Consider the following 12,423-nt stretch of genomic DNA (forward strand, 5'->3'; position numbering starts at 1 on the left):
GAAAAATCGATAATCCAGAATCGCCGAAGTCCCGACGAGTCCGGATTAACGACTTTTGACTGTACTGTATAAAGGAAATGGATTCTAATACCTGCTAAATCAAATTTTAGGGTTTTAAATTCATTCTTATGATTCCTTGCAAGATACACATTTATGCTTTTTTACCTTTACTTTTATTGCATTGTTAGTCTTATGTTCAAAGACTGTACTAGTGTTATGAATTTTGTATGCAGCTAAATAATTTCGGTGAAATTGTTGTATTTCTCTTGCATAATGTAACATGAAAACGTAAAAAAGGTGGAGATTGCCAGAAAAGTAAGAATACTGGGGCAAGTCTATTTAACATTGACTAAATGGCTATGTCACTAACTTGGCGAGATATCGGCAAGCTGGCAATGTTTCTGGCAACTAATGTTTTGCTCGAAATTGGCAAATATTACCAGATTTGGCAACATTTTGGTGTATCACCATAATAGATATAGTAATTGAATTATGGTAATTGATGTTCTTTGTAACTGTAACCATACTCCGTCCTCATATTAATTCCAGTAATTTCGAAAAGTACTAGACATTTCTCAGTGCATGGGTGAAAACTATATAAGACTGGAGAGAGCATCTGCTCTCAGTTGTTAGATGTTAGAATAACAGTGCAAAAATATGAAAAGTGGGCATGTCTTAAATGAAAAAAGAAGAACATAAAGAAATATGTTATACTGGAAGCATTATTGAAACAAATACAGAGATATCTAAGCAAAAGTCTCTCATTCATTGGTGAGTTTTTTTTTTTTTTTTTTGGGGGGGGGGGAAGGGGGGGGAGAGAAAAACAAATAAATGCTCTCCAAAGTCACTGACTTGTTTGCAAATTTTCGTTGAGAGCATTGGTGCGTAATTACTTTAATGACAAAATTTAAAATAGTCTAATATATTAGACAAAAAATAAATATATATTTATAATTGATTTTCAGTTCATAATTATCTATACTAATATGGTATTTAATGTATTGTTAGTGAACTTATTGAATTTTATGTAATGTTTTTAAGCAATTCAAGATTGTTTTTATTATAAACAAAATGTATTAACAGTAAAACCACATGGAAACAATCTTAAGGTAACTTAATAATCTTAATAAACATTTATACATAAATATGCAAATAATAATAAATACAAAATCTGCTATTTTCTTTTTTATCTGCAGCACTTCTTCATGTTCCTCTTTTTTGTTCCATTTACAATTCCACTGAAAACTTTCAGAACATCATTTTAATGTAATTTTGCTGCATTTAGTGAGGTAATCATACTTAAAAAACAAGTTTATTTTTTTAGAGATATTTCCGATGTAACTGTAAAATTTTAACAAATTCCATTAGTTTATATTTTTTTAGCAGAGTAAATATATATTTTGTAATATATATGTATGTATATAAAGATGCAGTTTCTTTACAGCTTCATTAATGATGAGATTTAAATTGTGAGATGGGTGGTGCACATATTCTGCATTTGGTTGAATAGTTTTTATCTTTTGTTGGAGGCCATTAACATAACATAAGCACTGTCATATCCTTGCTCATAACACTTTTTAATTGAAATTTCTTTTTCATTCAAGAAATCAAGAATGAGTTCTTTCAATCCTTCAGAAGAATGATCTTATACAACATAAAATCCGAGAAATGTATCTTTAATTATAAATTTTAAGAGTTTAAAATTGTCATCTCTTGCAGTATGAACAAGTCTTAAAATGGCACCCATTTGATCCAGCTTCAGTATATCTTAAGTAAATAATTAAGAATAGAAGGGAGATGAATTTATCTGGTTCATTAAAATTGTTCTAAATTATAACCAATACACTGAAGATTTATCATATAAAAAGTTCAAATATTGCTCACTTCTTACTGGTATTTAAAAAACATGTTTCGTAACATTGCCATATTTACCTAACAATTTAGCTTGCGATAAAAGATTACCATTATAATTATTATTTATATCTTCACTGTGTCGACGGAAAGCTAAAGCATTTTTGACAGCATAAAATATGAGAGCAAAAGGTTACTTTAGCCTATAATATTTGGTTCAGCTGCTGAACCTTATTGACAGAGATGATATCTACTGAAGAATCTTTTTCTGGATATGATGTTTTAATGACAAATTGTCTAATTTTGAGAAATTATTTTCTTTCTTCTGCCTATTCTTATCTTTTCATTTTTTTTCTTATCAGTTTTGACTAATAATTATGTATAGTGTTTAATGAATTGTTAAAATTATTTTAATATTTCTTATTTTAATTTCTCCCAGCCAACAACTAATAAAGCAGTTCATAAGAATTTTCTGAACTAAATATTGCATACAGACTATTATAGGACATGGCACTTAGCTGATCTGGTTGCCCCTTTCATCAAATTCACAAATGCAATCTAAGCATAATTAGCTTATTTGATTTATGATAGCAGTTTTTTACCATTCTTTTAATACCTTTTTACACTCGAATGTAAAAAAAAAGTAATGCAAAATGATTATCATAAACAAAATAGTCTAGTAATATTATGCATATTTGATGACAGTGCTACTATACTGCAGACAGGCCAATCAATATATGTAAACAAAATTTTTTATGCAGCACTGGAATTAACACAAGCAAGATAGCTTGCTATGGTGTTCAATTTTATTTCTAATTTTTATATTATTTAAAAAGAAGCTATAAATGACTATTATAAGGAATAACATAATTTAGTCACAAAATTAAATTTTAAATCTGTACATATAAAATATCAAAGATGAATTTAGCAACAAATTTATTAACCCTTCGACAGTTGTGAGACTAAGCAATTTGTACTTTCTGCTGAAAAGGACTGAAGTATTTGTATGATTTTTTAATGTTTCTAAATTTAAAAAAAAATAATGTTAATTATTTTTTGAATTGTTAATCTGAAGTTTTTGGACTACAAATTAATTTCTTTTTAATTATTATCTGAGAAATACTATTTTCTTTCAGAGGTAGTCATCTGAGAGAGATGATTATTATGAGATATACATACATTCATTGTCGACCTGTTATTGTATATATTTTGTGTGTTTCTAAGTAATGCATAAAAATAGAGACTTTATCAATAATTATTAATTGACCAAAATTTCAAACATTTCTTTTAAAGAAAACATTTAGGGAATTGGTTATAACTATTCTGATTATTTAAAATTTATATTAATTTAGTATTTTTCACACATACTGATAAAATTTAATGATATAATAAATTAATCCTTGATATGGAAGATGATCCTAAGTTTAAATTTTATTTGCAAAACAAATGAAAATTTTAATGAACTTCTTTTCTAGTCATATCACTTCTTCTGATCTTCATTAGCTTCACCACAAAACCGTAATGTATTTTCCACAGCTTTTCCACTTTTATATGGTTCAAAATCTATCTATCAAATTGATTTCCTGTAGATTAGGGAAAAAAATTAAATTGTAAATTAATATCCTTCAGCAAAATATTTAATATTAGTTCATTAGTAACATTAGTTATAATTTAATATGATACTGAGATAACCAAACTATTTATTTTTATACATAAACTTCATTTGGAGAAGAATTTTTTTATTAATCTATAAGTTCATCAGCAGCCAAGTAGATGAATTATTGAATACTAGTAATCTGATCTGGGTTCAAATCCAGGTGAATGGGTTGGCTACCATAAGAATTTTTGTGGTTTTCATGTTTGTAATATAAGTGCAAGTTATTTTCCTTTGAAACATCCTACATGAAGGTGTCTCTCTCCTTAGCAGATAGCCATCGCATGCTTTGCTGTAAATCAAACATTCCAGTCTATCTGCTTATTTTTATATCCATATAAAATTGTTTTGTACGAGATCTTTGAGAGAATGTAAAGTTATGCCAGTTTTGTCTAAGAATAGTGGATCTTGCCAGTTTTGCCTAAGAATAGTGGATTATTTTTTTATATAATGTCATTTAAAAATGGTTTTATTTTAAATATAATGTTTGTGTGTAATTCTAGAATTACAAAACACATTGTTGTAATATTTTTACATGTTCCAGATACATTTCGGTGAATCCAAATTTCTTCAGTTTGAATGACTATGTTGTGGCATCTCCAGAATATCACAGAAGAGCTTTATGATAAGAATTTGTTATTGTAATGTATTAAGACTGCTGACCTTAGAAAAGGTTAAATTTTTCTTTGTCCTTCTCTCCCAAAAAAAAAAAAATGCTTGGATGTAAATATTTTTTAAAAATTTTTTATCTGTGTTGCAGAAAGACAAAATGCTACCTGCAATTTGTTCATGTCAGTTTTGTATGTTTAAATGTCTAAGATTTATTGTATTTATAATTATCAAAACATTTTAACAATGAAAAATTGAAGGGAAAGAAATCATGAAGGGATTTTATCATTGTGTGTATATGTTAATTAAATATTTATACAAAATTTGTTTGTCATTGTTTTTAAACATCAACTCTAGCAATTTAAAACTTCCTAGGTATCAGTTAAGAAAATCTTTTATATTATCTTCAATATTTCTGCAGTTAAAAAGTAATAATGTAAAAGTAAAGGTAAATAAATTTTCATGGTCCAGGAAAAAGTCTTAATAAAAAAATTAAGGAAAATACAATAATTTTCTGCTTGACCAAAATAATGGAGAACACATTAACTCAATATACCAAAATATCAGTCATTTCCAGTTATTTTTAAACTCAATAGTTTTCACTGTTTCATTTTATAATAAAAACAATTGATTTTAATAAGTAATATGCAATTATTGTGTACTGTGAATAAATATTTATTTAGGGGATGATCTTTTTGTATGTTCTGGATTATGCCAGTTTATATACGAGTTATATTTGTAAGGAGCAGTTAAATGAAAATGAGACAGTTTATATAATGAGCATGGCGTGGAATTTGATAATACAGGTAGGTTTGTGTAAAGAAACACTCACTATTCTGAATCAGGAAGGAGCAGGGAAATGCTCACTGCTGTGTCATTTGTCTCCAAGATGTGCTCAAAGTGAGGTCAGTGATCAAATGTGCGTCCGCCACTATGGAGGCTGGGAAAGAAGGATAATGAGTGCACTGTAGGGCATTTTTTGACTGTGGAAGAAATGTTAGGAAGTGAAATTTGTGCCCAAATGTGTGCTGTGTATGGTGAATACAGTATGTGACATGTGCATGTGTTTGAATATAATTAATGATATCAAGAAGGTCAAGTGACATTGAAAGACAGCTGTTGGGAAGAATAGGCTCACCCTTTCTGTTATTGCTATGGTGGATGCTGCAGTCAGAGAAGATCAATGGCAGATGATGGAAGACATTCATATCATGTTGGGTATTATTCAGGGTACTGCCATCATGCCATCTTGACAAAGCATCTGAAGTTCCAAAAAATCTGTGTGCAGTGAGTTTCCCACGACCTAATCTAGGAGCAGATGTTAAACAGAATGTTGATATCATTGTAGCATCTGAAACAGTATCACAGTGAAGAATATTGTTTCCTGTCCCATATTGTAATGGGAGATGAAACATGGTGCCATACATAAACATGGTGCCAAACATGGTACCAAACATAGAGAGCAAAAATTAAAGCACCAAAAAATAATAATAATAATAAAATCTGAAAGCTTTCAGATTTTACATTACATCCAAAGGGACTTTTTTTTTAACATTCTGTGTGTTACCTTCATTTATTAAATATCATGTTCTTTTCACTTAATTCAATTCAACAGCATATGCAAAATAATTTTAAAATAAGCATATCTTTAGAATTTCTGGTACACAGTCTTGTGCACTGGAGATAAAACTGTCCCCCCCCATACAGTGTTCTCATTGCTCGCTTTGAAATTGTTGAGTTTCTTAATAAAAGACTCATTAAAGTGTTGCAAAATGTGAAATCAATAATAAAACAAATTCCAAATTAGGGCTTCCAGATCCCATATTCGGTGAAAGATTGTTATTTAAAATCCGATGGCTCTGGGTGCCGTCGTTTTAACACAATGCGAGAAACATACATACTTTTATGCAGATTCTTCATTATATTTTCTTTAAATATAATTCAGGGCAATAATATTTGGTGGCAACAATTTGAAAAGCGAACCGACCTTTATAGTGCCAAAACGAAATTAATAAAAAATATTGGATCCAAATTGCTTTGGACTAAAAAAATACAAAGCTGTGCATGCCAGCTCTGATAAAGTCTTGTTGTTCTTTTTGCAAGCTCTCACTGCTCACTGATTTTCTGCAACATGGCATTACAATTAATGCCAGTGATGCATAGGAACTTTGCAAAAGTTGAGGCGGGCTATCAAGTCCAGATGTCCAGGAATGGACACAGACGGCATCATTTCGTTGCAGTATAATGCACGTCCACCTGTTGGCATCAAGGTTATGTTGCAACATAACCATCAAGGTTATGTTGCAGAACTAGGAAGCACTTATGCATCCTCCATACAGTCCAGATCTCTATCCTTGCGATTTCCATATTTTTAGAGAAGAAAGGTACGTCATGGTAGTTGATTTGCTTTGGAAAAGGAGAAGCACACCTGGGTTCAATCTTGATTCCGTAGGCAACCAAAAACATTTTCCCATGATAGCATAGACCATTTTGTCCAACAGTGAATAAATGTATTAACAGCTATGAGGATTACTTTCAAAATAATAAGCATACTTACTTTTTTAAGAAAGAAAGCATTAAAGATTTCATTAAATTATAAAAGTTATTGTCTTGCATCCTGAGCAAATGTTTGGCCATTTTGTGAGGAAATATTTCAATTGTTAACCATGGATGTTGACAGTATCAAGAAGATTTCAGAAACTCAAAAATTATGATAAATTATGGGATATTATGAAGCTTCTTGTCATGTTTTAATAAACTATATTTTTTAATCACACTTTTATTAAATGACACTTTAATGACATGTAACATTAAAAATAAAATTTTAACTCTGTATTTTCAACATTACTGAATCATATTATTTCCTTGGTATGATTAAAATGTAAATCAAAAGTTTAAAAAGGAAAATTTGAAGTCCGTTTTATGCAGAATGTTCTCAAAATTACTGTTCACAAATGATGCATGTGAAAATGGACTAAAAAAGTTTTTAAGGAAGGTATACCTTTCCTGAGGTAGGAAACCATAATATACTTCGTCATGATCAAATAATGCAAAAATTGCTATTTCCATTTTTTTTAAATTAGACCGAACAGATCAGAACCTCATTTTGTGCTGCCATGGCAAAGGTGGATATGGAACTCACTAATAGTCACTTATTTTAATTACTAAGTATGTCAATATATCTATCATTCTTAATTTATGTTTTTTGTTCAATCTTGCTGGAACCAACTGATGGATCAGGGCAAAACTTTCTATGTAGACAGGTACTTCTTTCATTTAGTCCATGGACTATCTTATCAAACGTCATGAATTTTTTGTATACCTCTTGAGATAACTAAGAAACTGTACAAGCAATGCAAGTACAGTCAAAAGTCGTTAATCCGGACTCGTCGGGACTTCGGCGATTCCGGATTATCGATTTTTCCGGATTATAGATCATCAGTTTAAATCTGGTAAGATGGCATGCAGAAATTACAAAATTAAAAATATGAAACCGTAATTTATGAAATACAGAACAATTATGATCTAAAGGGTATCAAAATTTACAAAAAGAAAAAGCTTAATATTTATTTGTTTACTTTATTAAACATTTCCTTCAATGTACGTTGCTTCGTATCATGTGATAATACTTTCTCTTCTATTAAATAGACAATTTCTTGTTTAGTTACAAAGTTCCGCTGTTCAAGTCCTATAATTGCTGTGTTGAGAATACCGACTAATTTGTCAATCGAAATGTTTTCGTTTTCAATAACCTCTGGGTCACTTTCTTCATTATCGGAAGCGAATTATAATGACGAGGAACTTGATTTAAATCATATCAAAGACGGAGTATATCGAGATGAAATACTACACTTAGTACGGAATTATAAACCAAATAAAATAAAAACATCTGAAGATAAGGATAGTGCTGACAGATCAACTTCCAATCCGCAGTGTGAAATTGATAAACAGATTTCGGATTTCAAAACATACTTTCGCTTTGTAGATACAAATTACATATTAGTAAATATATATCGGAAATTCTATTTGACATAATCTTTCTAATCTATCATAATCTAATAATGACGTTTCTGCCCCCCCCCCTCTGCCGCAGAGCAGCGTGAAATTGATAAACAGATTTCGGATTTCAAAACATACTTTCGCTTTGTAGTAAATATATATCGGAAATTCTATTTGACATAATCGAAAGTTCAAGCTTACTTTTATAAAATTGCTCTAACAGTCTGCAAAAAATAATAAGCCGGATCCAATTCGAAGATTAAGGAACAACGCAATCTGCAACATTAACTGAATTAGATAACTTTAGCTTAGCGTATAACTCCGTTACACATTAAACGCGCATGCGCACAAACATATTCGCAGCTGTAAGGGTCTTATGCGCTCTCGTAAACGCCTGTGCGCATGCGTGAAAGCGACGCATGTGCAGAAAGTTTGTAGCTTTGAGGTCCGGATTATGGGTGTCCGAATTAACGACTTTTGACTGTAGAAATATCCATAAATTTATTGATGATGACCAGTGTTAGAATTTCACGTTAGATAATGAGAAACGTGAGCCCAAGAAATAATATGTAGACAACCTTTTATAAAATGCACATTTTAAATTGTTCTGTCTTTTAGTAGCTTCAGAAATTTGAAAGAAATTCAGCAACAGAATCTTGAAAACCAGGAAGAATACCAGTAAAGTTTTAAGAGATATATTTAGTGATCAGTAGAATAGCAATCTCAAAAAGTATAAAGAATTCTAAATTTTGTTTCTGCAACTCTACTTTTGTTGTCATTACCATAGACTGGGCTTTGCTTGGTAACACTGATTGTACAGTGTAAGTTAATATGTTGATTACTATAATATATGCTTTGGCTTAACATTAAAAATATTTAATTTTATCTTGAACCTCCAAGAATAATTATTTTGGGTTATTGAAAAATGCATTATCTGGAATTGATCTATCTATGCTACTTCAGAAAAGAAAGCTCTACTGTATTATAAAAACATTCTTTCATTGGAAAGATAAATACTTTTTATCCTTAATACAGTTATGCTGTTGCCATTCTATTACTGAAAGGATTAAGTATTGGTTTCAGAGTTTGTAACATATACAATTCATTAGGTAATTACTTCTTTTTTGTCACAAATACAAATTAAGCCTTGACTTCCTGAATAATGAGTTAAATGCCAAACGTCCTTATTTGTTAATAACTTGCAGAATACAAGTATGATTAAAAATGACATGCCAAACAAATTAAAACTCAGTGGAAAAATAGAGCAGGTGAAACTTTTGTTTGAAATTAAATTCTGTAGTGGCACTTTCTACAGTTTTGGTTACTGCTGACGAATAGGACTTACTAGCAGACAAGGAAAACGGTGCAGTTAATTTATTGAAAACACCCAGAATTTAATTCCAACTACTATTTTTTGTTATTTTATTTTTCTCTTTAAGATTATAAGTTATTATTCTTTGCGAATGCTTTCTTCTCCAAACATTATTTGTAATTTTGTAAATATTTTCTAATAATCCATTTAAAGAAATATTTTTCTTTCACTGTAATTTGATCTACAATTATAACAGAAAATTTATTTTGACTGAATAAATTGTGCTGTAGTTATTGTTTTCCTTTATTATTGTTATATATTTATATTTCATCAATTGGTGTATTTCTGATAAAGTAGCATACATTATTTTGCGCATTGAAGAAGATAGATCCTTGTCAGATTTCTTCAGAATGATAAGAGTTTGTTTTATAAAAGAAACATCAGTCTAAGGTTGAATTTTGCTTAATTTTAAAATTCAGTCATATCTTTCCAGCTGTAAGTGATGAAGTAATTTAGAATAAGAAATTAATCCCTCATTTATATCATAGATTGGATTAGATTATTTTATAAGCAAAGCATTCAACAGTTATCTATATAAACACAGATATAGATAACTGTTGAATGCTTATCCTAATATAGATTAAAGTTTATCTGGAGAGAGAATGGAATCCAAGAGTTTCATATCACTCTATTTCTGCACTAAATTATTAAGAGAATTTTTGGCTACCTACAGTCACAAATTTCCACATTCTACCTGAAATTTAAACCCAGACCCAATGGTACAGGAATCTGTCGTAATGCATTGATCACCATATTATCCTGTGGGATTCATTTATAAGTTCATATAGAAGATAATTACAGCTTAAATAGTATTTTATTGAATGTTTTGAAAAAACAAATCACAGACAAATCTTTCAGAAAATTATAAAACAAAATCTTGAGGTATTATAGAAATTTGTGTAAAAAAGGAAACCGAGAATATATTAAGGTTACTGAAGTGAACTGTAACCGGGAAAAGCCCTAGTTACTTCATCTTTAGACTGTGTTTTTAGTTTAGGTGCTGATTTTGATGAGCTGCCACATGTAACAGCATATTTAAGTTCTCCCATCAGTAGTTTTAACAAGGATATCTGCAATAAAAAATAAGGTTTTGTAATGTATAAACAATGTAATATATTCATTTATGATAATGAATAAAGACAAGTAAATATTAAGAATTAGGTATTATGGAAAGAATGCAATACAGTTAAGATATTTTAGAAGGTAGTCGAGTTATAAGATAAATCCACCATCATTGTATTAAAAAAAAACTTTTATTTCATCTGTAATTGTATCTCATATTATATGTTTTGTTATGATATTTATGGACAAAAACATTTATTGGGAAATTTTGGTTTACTGATTATATGAATTTTCTTCTTCATCTACATAGTGTGCTTTTTAAGTAAGGGTCGTTTTAGTGTATACACTAATAGGTGTCGCGTGTGCCACAACGAGTACTTGCGTCATGTCTCGGCATTCTTTAGAAACACCCACGTCCTACAGCTGTGTGGTGAGGACAGGTTTTTTAACAGCTGTGTAAGTAACCTGTATGGTCTGTGTCTTTAAAATGTTCAAGATTATCGAATCGCCCGCCATCTTCGAGGTACGATCAGTGATACATTTTTTATCGACAAGAAACCTGTCTGCTGTAGAAATTCACTGGCAGATTTGTGAAGTTTATGAAGATTTACCTTCTCTTATGCAGTTTGCCTCACTCATTGCAGTAGTGGCATGAGCGAAGGCAAACTGCGTAAGTGGGTCATAGACTTCAAAGCTGGCCACAACAACGTCCATGATGAGTCCTGCTCCGTTCGCCCTTCTGTGATCACAGACGATATGGTGGCTTCAGTTGAAATGAAAATTCTTGAGAATGGATGCTTCACCATAAGCACTACTTCTCAAGCAAATTTCCTGAACTGTCTCAAGTCAGTGCTGTACAAGATTGTTTCTGAAAAGTTAAGATTTAAGAAACTGTGCTCCTGTTGGGTCCCTAAACTCCTAATGGAGGACCACAAAAGCAAAAGATTTGAGTGTTTGATGAATTTTTTAAATCATTATAACAAAGAAGGTGACGCCATGTTGAGTCGGATCGTAATGAGAGACGAAGCGTGAGTTTCACATGTCCGAATGGAAACGACAGAGCATGGAGTAGAGACACACACACTGTCCTGTAAGAATCAAGGCCAAGCTGATTGTCGCAGCAAAAGATCATGGCTTCCGTGTTTTGGGACAGGCACGGTGTTTTGTTGGTCGACTTGCGCAACGTGGAACCACCGTAAATGTGATGGCCTACTACAAAACCCTGCAAAAGTTACGCAGAAAAATTTTAAACAAAAGGCGTGGTACGCTGACAGAGGGAATTTTGCTACTCGATGACAATGCAAGGCTTCATGCCGCAGCTCAGACCCGAGCTATTTATTCGACTCTTTTGGACCACCCCCCTACAGCCTAGACCTTGTGGCGAGTGATTTTCATCTTTATCGCTATCTCGATGGCAACCACTACAACGATGACAAAGACGTGAAAAAGGTCTGTGACTTATTGGTTATCAGATCAGGCGGCAAGTTTCTGTGACAAGGGTATACAAAATCTAGTTCTGAGGTATAAGTGTTTAAACAAACTTGTTGAAAAATAGAAAAATGTGTGTAGAATCAGAAAATAAATTTGGTTTTTGAAAATTTTCTTTCGTTTGGTTTTTATTTTCAAACGGCTCTTACTTAAAAGACATCCCTCATGTTTCACGAGATTATTCATTTTAAATTTCTGGTACCTTTTCTTTCTCCCTCCACCCTTTCTGAAAAGTTCTTTATAAGAGAGAGATAGTGCATTTACAAAATTTTAGTACTGAATGTTTTCAGTCAATCACTAGAACTGCCAAATAGTAGATAGTGGCAGGGTTTAATTTCTAAAGTTAGAAATGCCGGAGCCCCATGGTAGACCGTCAGCAAAGAGGCCA

General features: G+C 31.2%; 2 protein-coding genes across 8 annotated transcripts in view; one reads left to right on the forward strand and one right to left on the reverse strand.

Annotated features, from left to right (window-relative positions):
* Positions 1-4,437, forward strand: part of LOC118189464 (mortality factor 4-like protein 1) — a 57,961-nt gene extending 53,524 nt beyond the window's left edge. For all 4 annotated transcript variants that reach the window (XM_035360080.2, XM_035360068.2, XM_035360075.2 and 1 more), the window contains one exon: positions 4,050-4,437. In XM_035360080.2, coding sequence (XP_035215971.1) covers positions 4,050-4,131 — 82 coding nt within the window. In that variant the 3' untranslated portion in view covers positions 4,132-4,437. The remainder of the gene's footprint in view (positions 1-4,049) is intronic.
* Positions 4,438-10,280: 5,843 nt separating this feature from the next.
* Positions 10,281-12,423, reverse strand: part of LOC118189489 (glutamate receptor ionotropic, kainate 2-like) — a 122,325-nt gene continuing 120,182 nt past the window's right edge. For all 4 annotated transcript variants that reach the window (XM_085815237.1, XM_085815251.1, XM_085815246.1 and 1 more), the window contains one exon: positions 10,281-10,555. In XM_085815237.1, coding sequence (XP_085671363.1) covers positions 10,415-10,555 — 141 coding nt within the window. In that variant the 3' untranslated portion in view covers positions 10,281-10,414. The remainder of the gene's footprint in view (positions 10,556-12,423) is intronic.

This window comes from Stegodyphus dumicola, chromosome 1 (assembly GCF_044657685.1).
Source record: "Stegodyphus dumicola isolate Sdum_Otavi_A_Nest chromosome 1, ASM4465768v1".
Classification (NCBI taxonomy): Eukaryota; Metazoa; Arthropoda; class Arachnida; order Araneae; family Eresidae; genus Stegodyphus; species Stegodyphus dumicola.